Here is a 22,541-nt window from a genome sequence, read left to right as displayed (position 1 = left end):
ATAGCATACTAATTTATCTAGTAAAATGTCTGTGCAGTAAGTAGAGAAAAATAAAGTTCTGAGGAACAGATGCTAAGAGTTCACTCGGGCTCACCCACCGGCCTGCAAATGCCAGTGTGTCAACGCTAATGATTCAGGTTTGTGTCTCAGCAGAATCTGGAGTTATTTAACTCACTTTCATCCTTTGGAGTTACGTGCAAAGAGGTGAGACCACACACACTGAATCTCTGATTGCCAAGTGCCTTCTGCACTTTCTTTTATTATCACCATAATCTTTGCATCAAGATACATAGCAATGATAGTAGGTTTCTTTTTAAAGCTTAGTATTAAATATTAAATATCTTTCCCCATTTTAATTTTACATTACTCTGCCAAGAAAAAAAATTAAAACTCAAGTTATCTGAAGCCTGGACACACTTCCATGATTAGCCGGGCTGTGTCCAAGTTGGTGGTTTTGTTCTTTCTGCTGTGTGAGCAGGTCCGGGCCCTAAAAGATGGGACCGGGTTATACTTGTTTTTTAAAAGTGTACTACAAAAATGGATGGCCCGTTATAAGCCAGGTTACAAAGTATGGATGGGGGTAAGGGAGGGACATTTCCTTCTAGAAACAGAATTTCTGAAGAGTCCCAGTCTATCATTTTTCGCCAAAATGGTTGGAGGGGTAAAAATCTCAACATGAGCTTCAAAGTCCTGTCTCTGTGAAGGACGGTAGTTGCCTTGCTGAGGAGGGGGACTGCCGAGGGGCATGACTAAGTCTGGCCACCCCTTAGCTAGGGAAATGGAAATTTTATTGCCCCGTGGGTGTGAAGTGGGCTGAAGCTTGGTTGGTACTGGGTTTTCTAAGAGGCTTCTCCTAGAAACAGACAGCTCGGACTCTTCCTCTCACGTCAACAAAGTGATTTGTAAAAGCACTTGGGAAGTTCCTCCTCCGCTCCTCAGGTGGGAAGGCTCAGAGAAGGGAGTCGTCGGTACAGCCACCTTCCAGGCCGTAACGGAATTCCTGAAGGTTGGAGACCCCGTAGAAGTGGACAAAGGCTGCTGCCACCACCAGGACATGGAAAATCTGATGAGACTGGAACTGTGGGAATAAAGAGAAGAGAGTTAGGATGATGGCAAGGAGAGATCTGAAATAAGGGGGGGAAAGCATTTGCCCCTTCCAGTTCTTGCTTGAAAATGTTTATGTTATGAAAGTGATATATTTGTTGTATAAAATTTTTAAAAAGTCCTCTCAGAGATACACCAAAGTGTTCGTATTGGTTGTCCCCCATTCCTGTTTTACCCTGTGTGTGTGTACCCCAAACACCACACCCAATCTCTATGTCTCTTACAGCCTTTTACTCAGACCTGTAACTTTGGGCTGGTCACTTACCATCACAGGCCCTGTTCAAAGAGACTTTTCTTACCCATATGTCAAACTTTCCAGGAAAGAAGCGCTCAGGAATTCGAGCAGCATAAAGGCCAGCCCCAGTGATGTACATCACAGCCATGAGGAAGAACCAGCCCATCTGGCCCACTGTGGTGGCCTTGACAAAGCCCTCAGCGATGGTAAAGTGCATGGTGGGCACAACACCACTCAGGCCAAGTCCCAGGAACACTCCTGAACAAAGCAGATGTAAAATTGTCAAGCAAGGAGACAGCTGCCATGGAGGGCAATGCTGTCTTACACTGCAATTCAAACGTTCATGGTAATTAGCTATTTTCTGGTGAACAGTTTATGTTTAGGAAATTCAGCCACAAGATGGTTAACAGTTGCAGATACTTCTTCAACATCTAGGAAGAAGGCTGTGTATGTGCTTACATAGCTATGACCTTTTAAGGAACATCAATGACAAACATCTCACATTTTAAATTATCTGTTGAGAAGCCTGCACAAAAATGATATGCCCAAACCCTGATGTGAAAATACAGCATACAGAATACTGTAATATCTTTTTATGTTGACAGATAGTAACTGCAATTCCTGGAGTATTTAATAACATAGATAACTGTCAAATCACATGTGGTACACTTGAAACCAATATAATATTGTATACCAACTATATACTTCAATAAACAAAACAAAACAAAATCTCTCAGTGGCTGACTTGGGTATAAACCCTGAATGGCAAAGCCTTAGGGGGCTTGCAAGTCACAGAGGATTAGGATAGGATTCCCATTAAGATCATAAAAGAAGTAAGTAATCAGGACTCTGACTCCCAGAATAGATAGATTCACCCAGATTAGAAGCTGTCAGAGGGACACAGAAATAAGGTAAGAGGAAAGGAGTATGGGACTGTGCTTTGAACTTCTTTTAACTTTCTCAAACCAAACTTAAGAGCAGTGATTTCTTTTTTTTTTTTTTTTTTAAGAGCAGTGATTTCTATACTGGAAGCTAAATGTCTAGCTTGATAATTATCTGTCCTATTAGCATTCTATCAAAATAGTATGACACTTGGGGGAGATTTTGTGCTGTTTTGAAAGTTTCAAACACAAATCAGGGTTTGGATGGTGTCCTGAAATTGCAGATCCTGAACTGCAGGCCCAGGGTTGAGCCTATTAGGCTCAGGGTCCAAATTACCTGTGAGGTCTACACTGTGTCCTCCTACCCACCTGCTCTTGTCTGCCGGTGCTTAGGAGTGGCAAACCGGTCCCACTGTGCCACAATGATGGCGGAGATGCCCAGGACACAGACGATGGAGAGGTAGATGAGCCGTGGCTGCGGGGAGCAGTAGAAGGAGTAGTAGAGCCAGGGGACAAAGCTCCCCATAATCAGTAGGGCAATCCCTGAATAATCCAGTCTAAAAAGAGACACGGAAAGGAAATGAACCCGTAGGAGAAAAGAATTCCTATGGTTTGTTTACCTGGTTCTTTCTGTTCCCCACCTGCTCCCAGGTTTGACCATCCCCAGTCTCCACTCATCTCCCGTACAATCTATCCTACAACCTGGATCAAAATTCCACAAGGTGCAGCACTCCTGTTTTGCAGTGGAAAGTTTCTAGCAATCCCCTATCACAGACCTTTATCCCCTTCTCTGGTTGTGAACAGCCATATCTCCCCCAAGTGATACTTAAATGGAGGAGTTCTGTCACAATCCAGCAGACCTCTAGCTTTATACTCAGGGAGGGATCCGAATATTCCCCAGTTCTGATGAGCTGACTTCTAAAACACCCTTAAGTTGGGAGTATTATTAAGGGGTACTGTTCAGTTGCAGTTGACTTTTCAATGATGGAAATATATTCCTGTTAACTGGTATCTTGAAAAGAAAATAACCCACCACCATTGCCAAAACGAGTAACACTACCACAGCTCCACAGCCAAACAGAGCCCTAGGCTGGGGCTGGGGACTGTGCAGTGCATTGGATGACAGACATGTGGGGCTTTCAGCAACGTGTGGGCAGCGAAGATAAGCTTTACGCAACTGGTGGGTGGGAGCATGAGCAGAGCAAAGCACAGGACACTCCGCCACACCCTGCCTCGGCTCAGGCCAGCAGGAAGGCGAGACAGGACCGGGGATGGGGTCTTGGACAGCAGCCCACTGGCACCCCAGGCTGCACGGAGAACAGTGAACACCGCACAGGTAGAAGATACACCCACGACTGGGCTCCGCTTGTTGAAGAAGCTGCAGTGAACTTTCTCATGGAGGAGTTAAGAGAAAAGCTTCGTCACGCTACCGCACCCACCAAATAGAAAGCCTTTCCTCTGGCACATCCGGGAATCTTTAGGAGTTGTTGGAGTTTCTAGTGCCCAGTAAGCACTCGGAGCACAAGATGTGACAACAGCACTTGGACTTCCCCTCCTGATATTCTTTCAACTCACTTGGAAAAAGTCCGAGAGACTTTCTCTGAATGACAATAGACGGTGTGAAAGAGCCAGGAGAAGCTGAGGCAGAGCACTGCGCCCAGAAAGAACATCCCAAAAACCACCTTCTCCTGTAGAGGGGCCATGAAGTACATATTTGGTCTGAGCATGGTCAAGATTCCCAGAAAGAGAAACAGCACGAAACCTACAGGAGAGAAAAGAAAAAAAAAAAACAAAAGGCCTGAGGAAAATGGGAATATGTACACTTTTAGAGTTGACAGTGTTAAATAAGTACTCCAACTAGAGTTTAGCAGTGGAAACGGCAGTGCAAAAAGCTCAAAAGGAAACCAGTGATACGAACCCTGACAAATAGAGCATTTTTTAAATGTTGGCATTTTGACAATGGAATTTATGAAATACCAGCAGATTCCAGATATTGTGGGTCCAGTCCCAGACCACCACAATAAAGAGACCATCACAATTAAGCAAGTCAAATCTACTTTTTCTTGATGCACAAAAAGGTTACAGTTACACTATACTATAGTCTGTTGTGTGCAACAGCATTATGTCTAAAAAATTGTACAAACCTTAATTAACATGCTAATCATTACCTGAGCTTTCAGAGAGTTGTAATCACTGATCGCAGTCACCATAACAAACACACTAGTAAGGAAAAAGTTTGAAATATTGCAAGAAGTATCAAAATGTGAGACAGAGACATGAGAGGAAATGCTATGGGAAAAATGGTGTTGACAGACTTGCTCTACGCAGAGTTGCCACAAACCTTCAATTTCTAAGAAACACAGTATCTGCAAAGTACAATAAAGGAAAGCTCAATGAAACCAGGTTTGCCTGTAAAAGGAATTAACTCATCCAGGACACTTCTGCCAGGGGTCACGAGAACACCTAGTTCCAATTTCTTCTCCTGTTTCTAGGCCTTCCTCCTCCAGTCTTAAAGATCAGTGATCAAGAGTCAATGAGGCCCACTGGTTGGTGCCAGCTGTCAATCAGAACAACTCTGTTGTTCTTCCTTCCCATGGCACAGGCTATATGATCTCTTGGCACTTAAGAGATAAAGAATTAAACTTCCACCATTCACATTGCTCACCAAGCAGATGGGTCCAGATGTTGCCGGTTTCTGTGTGGATGCGGAAGATGCTCTTGAAGCAGGCCCGGAAGGAGGGCATGGGCGGCCTATGGCCGTGCAGCAGGTAGTCATTGTCTTTCAGCCAGTCAGGGAGCACGTCATATGGGATAACCCTCCAGCGTCCCTCCCAGACCTGGATAGAATACATACACGCTCTCTAAGCAGGGCCCTAGAGAAGACCAATTTTTTTCAGGACAAAGGGAAGGGCAGCCAGGCTAGAAGAGTGTTAATCAGGCTTTGGATGGTCCTAGGTAACAGCGGAGAAGCAGCCGGGGCGTGGAGCTATCCAGGACACAACACGAATGAGTCCCTCACAGTTCTCACCTGTGTCTTGATTATTTATTTATTTTTGAATGCCTTTGTTGTGTGTCATGGTAGCTTATCTGGACATGCTTTGTAAGCGTTTCTCAAAAAAAAAAATATGGCAGGCTGTCCTTTTAAATTACTCGAACTTTCAAAATGAAGTAAATATAGTGATTGAAAAAAGATATTGAAATTACATATATGATATTGAAAACATACATTTTCTCTCCCTTTTGCCCCTCCCCTGCAGGAGGTTCTGGTTGCCCCAGCTCTCATCCCCCTGCAGGAGACTCTAAGTTCCTACTGGGCTGAGACTTTGTCTTTTTAGAACAGGGGTCTAGGCACACGGACAATGGACAGAATTCAGGGAATGGATGGAAATATGGATGAAAAACATTTTTGTTTTCAATTTTCACTTGTCTCTTAACTAAAATTTAACCTCTCCCTCAACTACAAATCTAAGCAACAAACCAGTAATGTGAGACATTGTGACCCTGTCACCAACAGAAATCACAGATATCTTCATACATTGGTATTGCAGACAGCAAAATACTATTTTTACTATTTAGAAATTATAGATTTTAATATATTATAGCTTGTCCTTACACATATTTGATGTGTTGTTAATAAAGAAGCCCGTATTACTCTATCACATTTTAAAAACTTTGATGACTGCCAAGGGATCTACAGCAAAAAAAGCCAAAAACTCCTGTTTTAGGATGATCAACAATAGGCAGCAAAAATTCAGCTAGCCTTCCCCCTGAGCATCAGCAAGGCCACGCACAGGAGGAAAAGCTCTTCCACACAACACATGTGCCAACTGGGACGTTCCCAGCAAGCCTGCTGCCCCTCCCCTGCCAGGACAGCAGCTCTCAGAGCGTACCTTATACACAAACTCCTCCATCTTCTCCATGGCATGGTGGGCCTGCAGGGGAAGGGTTAGCACCCGCACCTCCTCCTCCTCTTCCTGGGGCACGGGGCATGCTTGCTCTTCTTCAGCCTAGGAAAAGAAAATAAGGGAAAACCAATCCTTGGAGTCATCCCATGAGCTGGACTATTCCAGACCAGAGAGATCCAGAAAAATACAAACCCAGCACTTTCCAGCCTCTCTCCTATGCACAGGGCCTTGTATTTTTTCTCCAAAAACAAGATAGTCAATGAGTTTACAACACTCTCAAGATTTATTCATACTTTGTATGTGCTGGAGTGAAAGCAGAGCACAGCACACAGGAGACAGACTGATGGAGGCTGGCACAGAGGGCCACACCGCACACCAGTCCTGTGTTCTTGAAGTCTGAATGGCCCACCTTTATGTTTAGGGTAGTGGTTTTTAACTGCCCCCAATTTCCCGAGTATTTCTTTCTTCCAGACCATTACATTTTCAAAGCAGTGGGAAAGTCAAAGTCTCAGAGATTCCCTTAACAATTTAAATCCCTTCATAGTTCCCTGTGTGCTGACCCTGGTGATGTTATCATGGATGAAACTTTGTATCACAGCAGCACCACAGAAAGAAACAGCACTGAGTCCTGTACCCACAGGAGCCCTGATAACAGAGTATGTACCTGGGAGAGCACTGGTCTATGGCGGAGGGAGGCTCTTCTCTCTGTCCCAAGGCTCCAAACCAGGGAGATGGGCGCCTTCTCTGGGCTACTCTCTTTCTCTCCTATTGATGGTCCCTGGCAAACCACGATCCCTCTCAGATTTTGTGATACAGAGCCTGCTGACCCATCCCAATAGCCCTTCTCTCTCTCTTCCTCAGTAACAGAGTCCTTAGTTTTATTCAGGATGGCAACATTACTGTAATTTTTCTGAGGACCAGTGAAAATTGGTCCTGACCAATTACATTGCCTGACATTCCCTGCAGCTGAATGTGACTACGTAACTAAATTCTGCCTATGGGATGTGCATGGAAGTGTTGCCAGGTCCTTCCAGAGAGGGTGGGCCCTTCTCCTCCTTTCTGATGCCTGTCACATGGGTGGGTGGCATGCTGGGTAACATTAGACGAGCTCTGCATCAGCCTCGGATCGGTTACTTCCCCAGTTCTTTCAGTGAGAGGGCCTTCTATCTTGTCAAAGCTATGGGGATTTTTTTGTTATATGAAGCCAAACCTAATCCTAACCAATACTTCATTCATTCACAGACATGCACTGATTACTTATTAGACTTCAGGCCTTGTGCTAAATACCAGGCTTATAAAGATGAGTGACCTTACAAAAGCTTACAGTGGAAAAACAGGCAAATAAAATGCTACTTACGAGACAGTACAATAAGGACTGAGACAGAGGTATTCCTGGGGTGGTGGTTCCTCCTCTGGGGAGGGAAGTGAGATCTCAAGAAAGAAATGGAGACTGAAAGGGGTCTAGGAGAGATTGTGATCAAGGGACCGACTCCTGGAAAGACAACTTACTTTGGTTGGGTTGGCAATTACCCGTTTGCCCTTCTCTTCCAGCAGGGGTCCCAGTTCAGCCAGTTCCACCGTGTCAGTCTCCCTGTCACTGGCAGGAGCCCCACTGCCCTGAGCCACCACAGATCCTCGGTGAGAAGACATCCGGCTGGTACCTCAATGCCCTTCAGCCACAGCTTGGGGCAAGGTCGGGGCCTCTCAGCCCCAGGGGGCAGAGAGCTCCCTGCGGTGGTGGACACTAAAAACAAACACAAACAGGAAGGCTGTTGACAATTTATTTCTCTTATAGTTTCATTTCCACAAGTTAATACTGAATAAAGACACAGCTAATCAACTCACGCACAGTCTCCAATTCTAAAGGCCAGTTAATTGCTAAGATGAAATCTATTCCTTGTTCTCCCTCTTCGATACCACTCTACTTAGAACCTCACTCATCTTATAGATATGGTGGAAATACAACACCTGGTTGCTTGCCTTCAAAGGATCTGTGGTTATTGCACCATATCGTTACCACAGAAAAACAGCTCCCCACCCTTACTCTCTCCCACAGGTATGACGCTCATTAACTGAAAGGAATCTAGTCTATCATTCTTAAAGCTTTCCTGCCCAAAAAAGGCCTGGAAGAGCAAAAATGTGAAGCTAACACGTGACTGTAATTCTACAAGACCACTCAAGCTTAGAAATGAACTAAATGCCAACTGAACTTGGCTTTATCTGCAAATGCTCCAACAGGTGTGCAAAACGAACTTGGCTGTGAGCTAGATGCCCAGTGCCTGATTTCTCTGCAAGGTCTCCTAATTCTATTATAGGATTACAGGGTTCAAGACTTGGATGGCAAGCTTTCATCACGATCTCTCCTTAAAACAAGCAATAACTTACCTGGAAGCAGGAAGTTAAGGACAAGGAGGCAACCCCAGCCTTACCTTTTGCCACACACATGCCAAACAACCAGCCCAGCAAGGGCTTGTGCCAACTATCACAGCTCATAACATAAGCCCCACTCAAATTTACTTCTCAGAAACTAGAGACAGGCACATAGATTATTCAGGAAACCCAGAGAAACCCCAGTTTTCTAGGAAAAGTCTCAAACACTTGAGGTTTTCCTGAGTTGGACTTTAGGTAGTGGTCTTTAAAAAGCCCTCAGAGAGATGAAAATAATATTGAAGAGGGGAAGAATGCCTGAAGATTTCCACTACCTTGTACATTTTTTTTTTTACATTCCACCCCACCTGAAACAAAGGAGTTTATTACTCACTGCAACAGTAGCAGCCAGAATATTAGCATTTTTTGCTCTGGTTACCCGAGCCTGATGTCACAGGACAATGCAGAGAAGCCAGGTAACATCTGGACATGGAGTGCATGTACAGGCTGCAGTAGAGGAGGGGAACATAAGCTTAGGGAACCCAAATCTTTTATAATGGGCAGTGAGCAAGACTTTGCTCTTGAGGGCGACACTGTTTATCTAACTTCCATGGTATTCACTAAACAAACATCTTTGACATCTTGTACCAGTTCTTCTTTTATCTAAGAGGAGTCATGATTCCTTCTTGGGGATTATAGCTGGATATATGAGGTCAGGCGAGGGCAATCCTTAAGTTTCCTATCAAGTCATGCTATGCTAAACTCGCAAGCTCAGATGAAAGCCATAGGCAAATCTAGTTCAAGAGGGCAAATGTTAACTCACTGTATAGAAGACCTTTATATGGTGTCAGCACATAGACACTTTCTCTTTCTTCAAACGTGCAAGACTCTGACAAGACAGATGCCAGCCCACAGTCATGGTGAACAACTGAGCCCAAGGAGAACAGGAAACTGGAAGCCCCCCTGAAAACCTCAGGAGACAGCAGCCCAGGTGAGAAGCAACACTGGGAAATCTTTTTCAATAGGCTGACCACAAAACATATTCACCTCAAAGTAAAATATTACTGAATAAACAGTTCTACTAAGAAATAATTTATACTGCAGCCAAAAATATAAATAGCTTTGGGCATCTTGGAGAAGTCTGAAAAGGGGAATACGTCTAGCTTAGAATAACGAATGCTGCCAGTAGTTTAGAGGCTGGCCACTGGGGCAAAAAAAAAAATTCTTCTCAGGTTCTGTGATACAATACTACATGGACCATAAATTGATACATATTCCTATGTTGATCAGAACCCATATTTCAAAATGAATGAGTGGGGCAGCATTCCAACCAGCAAGAACATGGCTTATTAGCTTCTTGTCACTAGCTAAGGGTTTCCGTACCTTTTCTTGTGCTTGTGGGGCTTTCTCCAACCCCTTTCCGGACAGTAAACTAATGTATTCATGGATAGGTAACAAATGTATTTAGTACTAGCATGCTATGGTGCCCTAGGGCATACAAAGTTGAATGAGTGATGTCATTGTCTCTGAGGAGTCTATAATCAGATGGCATAAGGTGATTTGTGGTGTGTACAAAATCAGGGATATAATTCCACCACTTCAGAAGGTCAGCAGAGGAAGAGAACCCCTCACCTAGAAAGGACACACACTGAGTTCGGTGACTTTGAATGCTGTGTAACTACTTCACTAGATGCAATGAGAACAATATAGACAAACCTGAGGTTAAATTTAGGGTCAGTGATCAGATGCAGAATCCAGCTTGGTATTCTTACTAACTTCCTCATTTGATCTGAAAAGTTTGTAAGCTTTGAAGTCTAATGTTCTCTTAGGATGGCCTTAGTCTCTTGGCCATCATCAAAGTCTTTTCTCTTTCAATCTAAATCACTTTCTGTTAATTCTTCTGATTTCCTCCAGCTCTTCTATCACTAGCTCCTATACCTCCCCTCAAAATTGAATTCTAGACCCAGAGTCACTAAATAGACACCCCAGTTAACTAACACACCAGCCACCAGCTACAACTCATACAAGATACGTCATCATGCATCGAAGTACATACAATGGAGGTCAATGGAGGTCATGTCATCATAGTGAGCAAAGTCCATTGTCCAGTTTGGTCTTCTAAACTGTAGTAACACAGAGACAGGAAAGGGAGAGAGAGGGATCGGAGGTCTGGCAAGAAAGAAGAGCAAATAATCCTGAGACCTGAAAATATAACTTCTGGTACAATGGACCACTCACAAACAACTGGGAATTATTACAAGCATGTTTTGGTCTCTATTATGTAAAGTTAGTAGAAAACCCTAAAGTGTTAAGACTGATTCTGGGACCCCTCAGGAGAGCCAAACACACTGCAACTTTCGGTCAGCTTTCTACATCCACGTGTATTTTAGAGGAAACACACTTCCCTCAAATTTACCAGACCCAATATAGAAAATTATAACTGGGCCAAACTCCACTGAGTGAATTTTTGATGGGATTTCTTCAATTCAAGCTAATAAATCTATCCCACTAAGCTTTCCAAATGGATAAATCTGTGCTAATTGAGAATAAACTGTGGGGGCAGGGAGATGTTTGTGCTCCTATAAATAAGATAATCCTATGCCAACCTTGGGGAAGGACTGATTCTTAATCACCAGCCAGTTAGCTGGGGCGTTTATTTCCCTCACAGTTTTCTGAGGCACTTACTCTGTGAATCAGTACCCACGTATTCTAGGCTATACCAGATCCCCTTCTCTGGAGTCAAAGGCACAAAGCTTCTTCTAGTTTTTAATCTGGGGTCCCTGGACCTTTCGAGCCTCCATGGGGTAGGGTCTGTCTATGCCTACTTGACTCTCATTGTTCTAAAGCAAGACCAGTCTAGCAACAGAGACAAAGGACACAGCCATGTCCTCTGTGTACTCTCTTGTAGGGCAGGTGGTTTCATAGCACTGCCGGGTAAAAATGACTCAAGGCAAAGGTCTAAGTTTGAAAATTACTAAATTGCAGTAAAGAGGCCTCAGCTCTCCTACTTAATGCCAAATGTCACTGACTTCAAGTCTGAAGTGGGAAATCACAATCTAACGTCCTTTGCAGCTTCTCTCCAGGTAGAGCTATTCCAACAGAAGAGGTCTCTTTGACCCCCAACAGAGACAGCTAAGCTTTTCAAACTGCTGTAACAAAGCCAAAACAAAAAGCAAAGGTTACAGGCATATGAAGCAGTTTCATGCCAGTGCTTGTTTCTAACACCTGGCTTTCAAGTGCATTACAGACATACAGTCAATACAGTTACACATTACATAGCAATCACTTTATCCTGGGCACCTCAGCAGCCCCAGTAAGATGAAAGCAATCACTTGGAACTGGTCTGGCTAGAGGGCACTTTCAAGGATCTTTTCAATCCAAGATAGCTACAAGCTTTACAAACATTATTCACACCCCCAACATTTCTGAGCAGGAAAAGGGAATCAGCTTGGAGCACAGTAAGAGGAACAATGTCCGGTAAGTGACATTAGGGACAAAATGTAACAACTTTGATGAGTTACCATTAAAAAAATCCACCATAATTAATAAAGCTTCTGGATTTAAAGATGACTATTTAGTTCACCAGTGTGATCACAAGTGGATGGGACAGGATAATGTAGCAAGAGTGTTAGAAGAGTTTCAGTCTGGCTTTGTATTTTAGGAGTCAAAGGACATTACCTAGGGAAATAGAGAACAAACTTACTGTCCTAGAAAGAAGTGCAAATTCTATCCTTCATCCATCTGAGAACACCTATTGATTATTTACAATATGTACAGCACTGTGGCTACAGAGGTAAGGCAGAGAGAGGAACTGGAGGCTTGACATGGCTGCTGGCCTCTATTTCAAGAAGATGCAATAACTTTTGCTTTCTACTAACATTATTTAAAGTGCTGTAGGAACTCAGAAGAAAAACTCACTTTTAGTTTGAATAAGGAAAGGTTTTACAGAAGATATTAAGAAAGGATTTTGATAGGTAAAGATGGGAGCAGGGCATTCCAGGATCGTTCTGTACTATAAACCAGGGCGAGTTTGAGAGAACATAGTCCCCCCCACTCTAGCTAGTGAATAATCCACTTTTTCATTAGGGAGTCTTGAAAAGGTAAATGAGGCCAGGCTGAAGAAACTAGTCAGCTGCAAAGCCTACCTAAGGTGCTGTAATTTACCATTGGCAATGGTGGTGTACTTCGTCCATTAGCAATGTGAACCTTTCAGATTAATATTGCTCCCTGATACTTATTTGACATTCTTTCCTCCTTGCAAGCACAGTAATTGGTTAATTTTTAAAAATCTCGAGAATCTTGTAATTTCTTTGTCGCTGGGAACAGAATGCTTTCAGATTCTAGTCTGCGATTAGGTATAGCTTTGTGGAGGTCTACCCTAAGATGGAGAGTAAAAACTTCACATGCCAGTTTTTAAGACTGATTCCCCAAGTACCAACTACTATATGGGAACATAGACGTACTCCCGGTTTAAAGAAATTTACCGGCTGCAAGCTGGGAACTGCTGCCCTGACATTTCAGTCTGTTTAGCACCACCCAGTCTAGATTCCTAGTACTGAACAGATCCTATAAACACATCAGGAACAGCAGCTGCTCCACAACAGGTGACCCAGCCCTTATCAAGAGAGAAAAGCAGTGAACAATCCCACTTCACTTCCCTCCAGAAAGAACCAGCCATTATAGTGTTCACCTGGTTGTGTGTTTTTCTAGGCTGTCTTCTAAATACTTGGGAGCAATACTATGGTTAAGCCAGTAAAGCAGTATGTGGGCCGCCGATTGCTCTTCTGATGCCTCAAACTGTGTGAACTGAAATTCACCTTGTCAGTTTCCCACTGGCCTATGAAGTAGCAGAAACCCAGGGAAAGCACATCATTTTCTTAAAAACTGAAGGCTTGAAGACCAAAAATCTCAAACATTAGATGGCATACATCAATGCGAGATTTCTGAGGGAATGAAACTGCAGTTCACCCCAAAGTAGTTTAGATTTTGCTCACATTTCACCGTTTAGGACTGATTACCTTAAATAAAGGTAAATTATCCACCAACCTCCCGTTCTCCCCATCAAGGTGGGGGCGCTGTCGCGGTCTGACCTGCCAAAGACGGTCTGTGGAGAACCTTAGTGCTTCCCACGGAACCCAAGGCGGGTGCTGCGGCCGAGAGGCGGTTCTGCGAGCCAGGCCCACACCCCACTCCCCACTTGCCTCGCGCGGCGGCCTTGGGTCCAGGCTTAGCTCCGGCCCGGCCTGTCCCGAGACGGCGCCTGAACCCAGACGTCTCAAACCCCGAGCGCGGCTGGGAAGACAGCGCTCCGCAGCAGCGGCTCCCGCCCGGGAAAGCCGCAGGACGCAGCCCACCGCCCTGAAATCGCTCCAGGGCCGCCCCGGAGGCGGCGCGCAGTGGGAGGGGCCGGAAATGTTTACAACCCCGGCAGCCGCGAAGCCGGGAGGTGCGGCCGGCTCCGGCGCAGGGTGCTCGGGACCCTGGGGACCTCGGGGAGGCTGGCCCACCGGGATGTCCCCGCCTCACGCCTGGGCCGGGGGCCCCGGCCGACTCCCGCCCACCCGCTCGCCGCGGCGGCCCCGGGACACTTACGGCCGGCCGGGTGGGCTCTGCTGGGGGCCGCGGTCCCCCGCGCTACATCCCGCGGCGCTGCAGGCGGCCTGCGGCCGAGCGGCCCCGATCTTCAGCGCCCTCCCCTCGCCGGAAGGGGCGCGCGACCACACGGCGTCACCTCCGCGGCCGCGTCACCGCCTCTCGGGCACTCCCGCCCGCCGCAGTCCCAATCCCAGGCCCGCTCCCCTCGGCCCCGCCCCTCGCGGGAGGCCCCGCCCCCTCACTGTGTGCTAATCGTAAAGTCCACTTCGCAAGACCTCCCGAGGACCACACCCCCTAAATCGGGAACTGGTATGCGAGATGGAGAAGGAATTTCAGGGAATTAGAAGGAACCCTGCAAAGGAATGCAGATTTTCCTGTCATGCACCTTGTCCTCTAAGCTGGGAAATTCCCTACTTGTCTATTACCAACGCCAGTCCCTTTAACTCCGAAGAACTTCTTAATCCCTTCTTCAACCTCACGGACCCTTCGTCCTTTCCACAAATATTTATTGAGTGCCTATCATGTGCAAGGCACTGGGCTAGACTTTAGTTACTAGCCTGTTTTTTGTCAAAAGCAGCAGAACTATTTCTCAGTACCCAGCTCACTGGAGAAACCCCGGCTCCCGCTGGTGCTTCCACAGTGCAGTGGGCGACTACAGGGTGGTGCAGCCGACACCGAAACCCCGGAACACACGAAATAATGTGAGGCACCGACAATTTTCTCAGTTCTCCCAAGGATGGCGCATACCTAGTGCTATTCTAGATTCAGAGAGAAGGTAACTTATCATCACCTCACATGAATGCCTCAGGGTGGGACCAGTCCTTTTGGTGCTGGTTTCAAGTGTGGGCTCTGGAGCACATAGACCCAGGTTTCCGTCTGTGGCCAGCCTATGACCATGAGCACTGTTATTGAGCACCGCCAAATGATAATTACCTCATCTGAAAAATGGGAATAAAATAGTGCCATTTTACTGAGTCTTTGTAAGAATCAAGTGAGGCAATTTACTCAGACTCTTAGTATGATGTCTGGTGAATGGTAAATGCTTCAAAAATGTTAGCTGTGTGTTGCCCACTGTATAAAAGCCTCAGAAAATTCCAGGTACATAGGGTTGGGTTCAAGTTTCCTCAGCATGCCCTTACAAGGCCCTTACCAGCTGGCTCTGACCTGCTCTCAGGTCTCATCTTTCTCCACTTTCCCTCAGGCATTTGAGGCTCAATGTCTCTAAGTTCTCCAAATAAGAACGCTTTCATACCTCCAGGCTCTTGCACATGCGGATCCTTCTGTTGGAATGCCTTCCCCGGCCCCACCCCCTCTCTGTGCTGAAAGACAGAGCAATTCACAGCGCCCGGCCCTACGCCAGGCCTTGGACTGAATCTATCACATTTGGCACATCCTTAATCCTAGACTCACAGGATATCGTAAGGATTAAATTATACAATGAGTGCTTAGCACAGTACCTGTTATACGGCCTTTAACTTAAAAATATTCTCATTCTCCTTCTCTTTCCCCAATCCTTCCCACCTGCACTTTGTATCTCTACCACAGTATTCATCACTCTGTGTTGTGATTATTTATCACTCATCTACCTTACTCCTGACTATGAGTTCTCTGGAGGTCTAAGAGCAGTCTTGGTCCTGACCATGTCCTCAGGCCTATCATAGTACTTGGCATGTGGCAGGCCCTAAATAAATGTTTGTATTTTGAGTAGATGAGGCAGAAACCCATGCAAGACAAAGAAGGGTGAGCTTCCATATGAGAAATCTCTTTGCTAAGCTGCTTTACTGTCTGAGCCTCTTAATTCTAAGCCAGATTGTACTTTTGGGAGGTGAGGTGGCTGAGAATGTCTAGTGGCATAAACATACTAGCTGATGAAGAAATATCTGATGGAACAGCGATAACAGAATTTACTGATGACTCTATCTTGTGGAAGGGTGAATTCTGAGCCTCTAAGCCTTTCTTTCAGGGGCCCCAGGGAAAGCAACACACAGTTCTATGCAGGAAAACAAGGTCAACCTTCCTCCCGAGGCTGATACAGTGTTCTGTCCCACTGAGACCAACAGAGAAGATGTGAAGAAGCTGCCCCAGCCCAACTCTGGCAGAGAAGGGCAGTCAGGACAGATGGGCCTTGGGGAGGCCAACTGTCCAGGCACCAAGAAGTCTGGCTTGGGTTGGTGATGTCAGGTTACTTTTTAAAGAAGACTTCTCTTCCAAACAGAAAGACAATACTTTGATTTGTTTGCCAGCTACCCTGATAGATAAATGTTATGAAGGGAAGACCAAGAAAATGAAGAAGGGAAGAATGGCCAAATCAGGGGACCACTGTGAGGGGCACCTGGGCTCAAAAAGCTTCCCCTCTCGCTTCTGGCTCTGCTGAGACAGCTGCTGAGATGGTCACTGAATTTGGTGGCAGCTCACATTTCAGCACATGGGACAAGTGCTCAAAGGCTCTTTGGAAGACCTGGAGAAAGTCTATGCTGGGAAACTCATCCTTCCAAAACTCTCAGGCATGAAAAGCCTTGGAAACAAGGGCCCCAGACACAACCAGCCCTCAGGTATACCACAGGGGCCTCAGCCCCATTTATTTGCATAGCCAGAGGTTTCTGCCCTCAGCTGAAGCTTTAGATTGTGGGTCAGTGCTTCCCTCCAGGCTGGGAAGGGACAGAAAGAGACAGACACACAAATACATATTTCAGATTCCTTTCCCTGAGGTCTAGAGGTCTGAAGAAACCATTTCCTCCTTTCCCACCATCCCTGTAAGTCTAGAAATCAGTTCAACTTGTACTCACACATACAAAATCTGTTATGAGTTAAGCACCGAATATTAAGTAAAATCCATTACATGGATTGTTCCTTTCATCACAGGCACAAAAAAAGACTGGAGTGTGATGCTATCAAGGAACTAGCCAGTCTCAGCATGAATGTACATGCTTGCTTCTTTCTGACCCATGGGTCTGACCTGGGCCTTTTATCTTGGGGAGATGTGGGGTGCCTTCCAGGGAACAACTTGGCCTTGGCTTTTTCTGTGGCTACAAGAATGTTGCTTCTGTAGGTACCACTCAGATCTTAGCTCCAGAATAAGACAAAAGGACTGCTACTGCCAGGAAAGGAATCTAGGGCTTAGAGCATTTGAATACTGACTGGGGGACCAGTGCAGGGAACAGGACCACGGGAACCATGGCATACTCAGTACGTGAATCGCATCTTTTTCGAGTAGCCAAGTTTATCCAGGTTGGGATGGCAGGCCAGCTGCACCATTGGGGGCGGCCCGCAGAGCAGTATCAGCACACCATCCCCTGGGGCGGGCAGGTGCTCCCGGATCATGTCGGCAGCCACAAAACCCTTGCTGTAGGCCCAATCTGAAGTGCAGGGAGAGGAAAGAACAACACTCCAGACCCATGCAAGGGGGTGTAGTACCATGCACCCAAAAAGGCTCGAAGCGTCAGCTGGACATGCATACTCTGCCTGCTCCGGCAGCTCAGCCACCCCTGCCACCCACCTGGTAAGTAGGAAAGGGAAGGAAAGGGCCCAGGGGACCCTCTGTGTCTGTGCACTCAGACCGGGGAGCTTAGCAGTACAGAGAGGGCTGGTTTCACTGAAACAGAACCTGCAGAGGGCCATGGCCCTAGCTTTGGGGTGTCCAGAATTGGGGAGGGTACCTTCTGGGGGATGATCCAGAGTGAACCAGAGCTTAAAGCGATTGGGATATCGGGCCTGCAGCTCCTCCAAGTCCTCCCGTAAGATGATGTCCTTTTCAGTCTGAAATGAAAAGGCGAGCAAAGTCTTAAGGACCCTTCTCAGGCCCACATAAAGTTGTCTGCTATAATAATATCCAGCCAGGGAAGAAAAAAGAATGCTAAAGTTCTAGGGAATAAGCAAGACTTTGAGAAAGCTGGGATGAGGGGAAGGAGAAGGGAACGGCCTTCATTGATACAGTATGAGGGAATAAAGATTAAATATTTAACAAAGGAAACCCAAGGAGCAAGTTACTACACTCAGTGATAGATTCCTTAAATGTTTTCTTTGCTTCTTTCCTTGGGGACCAGGGAAGGAATTCGGCTCAATGCTCTGTCCTCCTTGTTGTAGTGTGGGGTCCTCTCCCTTGCAGGGGGGCTCCTGGATGGAGGCTAGAACGGGCTCTGGAACCACATTGCTCAGCCCCACCACACAACTACTTTCAAATCCCAGGACTGAGAAAAGCAAACCAACCTGGTTGGCAAAAAGCAGGAAGCACTGGGTCGGGTCTCCAGGGTCTTTCAGGATGGCCCTGATCAGCTGCAGCATCGGAGTGATTCCTACAAAGACACCCCGCAGTGAGACGTGGGGGCCACAGCCTCTCCTCTCTTGCAGCTTCTCTTCCAGTCAACCAACACTTTGATCTTGATTTTACTCGCTCACCACTCCACTCCATTTTCCTTTAGTATCCTAATCCTCTGGTCTCTACCTGTGGATTCTACATGCCTACATTTCTGGATAGATAGGCCTTTTATCCCAAACTCACCAAAATTCATATTTGGAAGGTGAACTGTGACCATGCCCAGTATTTACATAAGTTCGTATTGTTGAAATCCTGCTAAGGAACAAATCTAAGACTCTTCCTCAAAAATCCCAGGGAGGCTAGGATTCCAGTGTCTCAGATGACTACAGGTACCTACTAGTTTAGTGAGGAGGATTCTGGAACACTGGACATGCCGTGAGGGTGGGGAGGGGGGTGCATGTGCTTTGGTTTGCAGGCTGGACACTAACCCTGCCTGGGGCCATTACCAGTTAACCCTGTGGAAACCATTTAACCTCTCTGAACCCCCATTTTTCTCATGTGTAAAAGGGGAAGGCTAGTACCCACTCCACAGGTACATATATAAAGTGACTAGCACTCTACATATACAGAGATATCTAATGTTAATCTTCTTTCTTCTCGACTACCCTAGTCTTATCTGCTTGTCTGTCCTCACCTAAAAATCATTAGATTCATGGAAGTTGAGGCCTTGGAAGAGAACACCTCTTCTTTCTCTCATTCTATCAGTTTAAATAAATTTTTTTTTTCTTTCAGATTGTCATTTTGTTACTCAGATACTGGGGAGCTCTAGGAATTGCCGGGAATCGCAATTAACAGTGTGGCTATGGTCACCAAACCTGAGGGCACCAGAACGATCAACAATGGTGGGAGAGAACGGCCCCTTGCATGACATACACCTGTTCCGCCGGCAATCATTCCCAGCTTCTTGGCCACTTGGATTTCTGGTGGAGACTTTTTGTTGGGCTGAATGCTAAAGTTCCCTGAGAAGTCAAATGAAGAGAGGGGTAGAAGAATGAAGTCACTGTAGAGAACTAAGAACACAAATGCAGAACTGAAAATATGTCCCAGGCCTGTTTAGCAGTTGCTGTGAAATCTGATCCTGGGCTTCGGGAGGCAGTCTGAGTTCAGCCAGCCCTGACAATAACACACTTGAGGGACAATGGGGCCAGGACGATCTGTTGGTGTAGGGCCACAACAGTGAGTCATTAGCTGCATTTGGCAGAGGCTCACTCCCTGGTGAAGGCGACAGGCCTGGGGCCAGGTGTGAATCTACTTTCCCAAGTGGCACAGAGCAGCTCCAGAGGCTTGCTAATGCAGCCAGCAGTTCCCCTGGGAAGGGCTGAAAACCATCTCTGCCTCTCTGAACAGCTCAGCCCGAGGGGCGAATCTCTGAGAAAGGGAAAGAGAGGCTATGTTTGTTTTAGTGGTGTCCACAGATGTCATGGTTGGTGAATGCAAGCTGACGGGGCACTGATCCCTGTGACCACTGGGGCTGAGAAATAGGCCTTCCCATAACATCAGCGCTGTGTTAAAGCTGGCCCGGACACACTCGTGCACACACAACCATACAGCCACACTTTGCCAGGACTTTGGGCACTAGAGAAGTGGGAGACAGGCTCAAGGGGAAGAGAGGCTGTTACCTTTCCCAGTGTAAGTGAGCAGCCCGCTTGGCCCTCGAAACTCCACCACATCCCCAATCTTTAGGCTGTTCAGGTACTGAGACATCCTCCCACCTTCAGGAAATTTGGGGTGCACACCCTTCAGGTAGACCTGATAAGACAGAATGGACAATACTTTATTTGGAATGTCACCAGTTTCTGAGCCCCTGTTGACCGAACCTCCTGGAAGCCGGGGCAGGGTTTACACGTGTGCTGTCTTTCCCCAGTCCACATAATTTCTTCAGACCCACAAAGGACATGCATCTCCTGCTATCAAACAAATCTTGGAAGTTTCTCCAAATCCCAGAAAGACTAGGGTACGGAGTTCTCGGGGTTCCTTCATCCCCCCTTACCTTGATGACAAGATCCACATAGCCTTGGTCCTCATCACTGGTGACAGGAGTGTATGGTCTGATGACCAGGCTGCCATCAATCCGGGCGGAGAGGTAGACATGCTTGCCTGGGGACCACATGGAGAGCTACATAAGGGCTGCCTGCGAACAGGCTGCTCTCCTGTTACCTTTCAAAGTACTCGGGGAGTTTTGAGAGAGCAAGGATGTCTTGCTTCCTACTGTGGTCCCAGGGAGCTACCAGGCAGGGAGGATTCGGCCCTTTCAGCCTCTAGTTCCTTCCAAGCCCTCCCACTGGAGAAACTCTGAACAAACACTGCCTGGACCTGAGCAGCAGCAGGGGAGTTGGTCTGGGCAATGGGGGAAACTGTCAGTGTCTGCTTGCTTTAGGGGCAGTATAAACAAATCCTTCTGGAAAGAGGGAGGACTGGGGAGTGTTAAAGATGTCGGGGGGCACAGAAACCACACCTATTGTGGCCCCCTGGGACTCCACAGCCTGGAGGACCCAGAGCGAGGGAGGGGAAGGGGAAGGGAGTGCAGGGGCAAGAGCCTGCAGTAGCAGGTTTCAGGAAAGCCCTAAAAGGGAATCACCCTTAGGATGCCAGGGAGAGGAGCCCACTCCATACTCTCCTTACCCACAGGCAGTCCCAGAATGTGGTGGGCGGTGGGCAAGGCAAAGCGGAACCTCCTGGTGTTGTGGCTCACAGTCTGGAGGATGGATGACACAAGCGTTTCACCAGGCAGGTCTGGCACTGCCAAGTGCCTTGGGCACGGGAACTACAGCGATCCTGTCCCCTTCGTAACAGGAGGGGAGCTCCGGTCCCCTCCTCCACCCTGGCTGTTTCCTCCAACTTACCGTCTTGTCTAGCAGTCGCAGCAGGTACTTCTCACTGGGGTCCACGAGAGTGATCCGCGGCCGGCGGGACCTCCGAACCAGGTAGGAGCCCAGAGCCAGGCCGAGCAGAGTCAGCAGCCCCACCCCCAGGGAGGCCAGCAAGACCGGGCTCTGTGGGTAGAGAAGCAGCGTGACCGCCACGCAGGGAGCCCAGGGGGTAGGAAGTGACCGCCCCGCACGACCAGCCGCCCCGGGGAGGGCGATACGAGCTCCCGTTCGCGCGCATGCCAACGCCAGGAGGGGGCCCTGGGCATGGTCCCGAGCCCGAACGTGCGGGACCCGGACGCTGGGATCCAGGGCGGACGCCGAGCCCTGAGGGGCGGGGTCGGCGGTGAGAGGCCCTGGTCCGGAGCCGAGCGCCCGGAACCACATGCGGCGAGTCCCCTGGCTCGGGGCACGGAGCGAGGGTCTCACCGGCTGGAACCCCATGACCGAGCACCGGTCCTCCGCAGCCAGGCTCGCCGACAGATCCCACAATGCGCCGCGGGGCGGGAAGGGGGCGGGGCCGACGAGCCGGGTAGGCGGGCGGAATCTCCAGCGCCCCGCCTCTTTCCTCTGGGCTGGGCGGGGCCGCTCTCATAAGGAGCTCCGGTACTTTTCCCTGATCTTTTGAGACTCGCACCGCTGGCCGCTCGAAGCCACCCTTTTCTCCCTGCCCCTTCCACTCGCTCGCCGCCTTTAGAAGTGAGTCCGGTCAAATGTGGAACCACAGCAAGCTGAGGACTGGAAGGCTCTTGAGTCTGCGAGTGCTAAACACAGGGGTCTGGCGTTGAGCCAGAGACAGGCTCAAAGTAGAGCAGGAGAGGCTGAGCTTGAGCCCCGTGTGTTTCAGCAGGCGGAACTGCAAGAGATTGAACAGCCTGGCGGGGGCTCCTTCGGGAATGAACACGGCCTGGCAACTTCATTTTTTGGTCCCACTTGACTGGCTTTGCTCACGGTGCCAGGCCATTAGACCATCGGGCCGTTCAGGAGGTTCCTTTGGGTCCAAGCCAAGCTTCTTGTCCTGAGCCTGGTTCCCCTGCCCTCAGGGTCGAAGGCCTGGACTTGGGAGGCAGATTGAACTGATAAGAAACCCGCCTGTAGCACTTATATTGATATTGTGACCTTGGACAACTTACTCAACTTCTCTTGATTCCTCGTCTGTAGATGGATAAGTACACCATCTATCTAGTTCCTAGGGTTGTTGTGAGGCTTAAATGAAATATGCACTGCTTGTCTTAGAGCAAAATACTCAACAGATGTCAGCTACCATAAAGA

General features: G+C 47.5%; 2 protein-coding genes across 5 annotated transcripts; both read right to left on the bottom strand.

The window, feature by feature from the left end:
- Window positions 1-226: 226 nt before the first annotated feature.
- Window positions 227-17,761, bottom strand: ADIPOR1 (adiponectin receptor 1). 3 transcript variants are annotated; one of them, XM_036909572.2, is made up of 9 exons: window positions 14,085-14,231; window positions 10,549-10,615; window positions 7,635-7,869; window positions 6,111-6,227; window positions 4,886-5,057; window positions 3,796-3,982; window positions 2,590-2,777; window positions 1,404-1,597; window positions 227-1,078 (listed from the first exon to the last, which is right to left on the bottom strand). In XM_036909572.2, the coding sequence occupies exons 3-9, from the start codon at window positions 7,773-7,775 to the stop codon at window positions 950-952; spliced, it is 1,128 nt and encodes a 375-aa protein (XP_036765467.1). In that variant the 5' UTR covers window positions 7,776-7,869; window positions 10,549-10,615; window positions 14,085-14,231; the 3' UTR covers window positions 227-949. The 3 variants fall into 3 exon arrangements, with proteins under 3 accessions (XP_036765467.1, XP_036765469.1, XP_036765466.1); XM_036909574.2 differs by lacking the exons at window positions 10,549-10,615; window positions 14,085-14,231 and adding an exon at window positions 17,744-17,761; XM_036909571.2 differs by lacking the exon at window positions 10,549-10,615 and having other exon boundaries at window positions 14,085-14,254.
- Window positions 16,643-21,831, bottom strand: LOC118924638 (NADH-cytochrome b5 reductase 1). 2 transcript variants are annotated; one of them, XM_036909576.2, is made up of 9 exons: window positions 21,699-21,831; window positions 21,246-21,395; window positions 21,025-21,097; window positions 20,393-20,499; window positions 20,022-20,151; window positions 19,278-19,361; window positions 18,294-18,379; window positions 17,744-17,843; window positions 16,643-16,735 (listed from the first exon to the last, which is right to left on the bottom strand). In XM_036909576.2, exons 1-9 carry the CDS (start codon window positions 21,711-21,713, stop codon window positions 16,656-16,658), a joined length of 825 nt encoding a protein of 274 aa, XP_036765471.1. In that variant the 5' UTR covers window positions 21,714-21,831; the 3' UTR covers window positions 16,643-16,655. The 2 variants fall into 2 exon arrangements, with proteins under 2 accessions (XP_036765471.1, XP_036765470.1); XM_036909575.2 differs by having other exon boundaries at window positions 16,643-17,443; window positions 21,699-21,830.
- Window positions 21,832-22,541: the final 710 nt, after the last annotated feature.

The sequence above is a fragment of the Manis pentadactyla genome, chromosome 9 (genome assembly GCF_030020395.1).
Source record: "Manis pentadactyla isolate mManPen7 chromosome 9, mManPen7.hap1, whole genome shotgun sequence".
Taxonomy (NCBI): domain Eukaryota; kingdom Metazoa; phylum Chordata; class Mammalia; order Pholidota; family Manidae; genus Manis; species Manis pentadactyla.
This window is presented reverse-complemented; position numbering and strand designations above follow the sequence as displayed.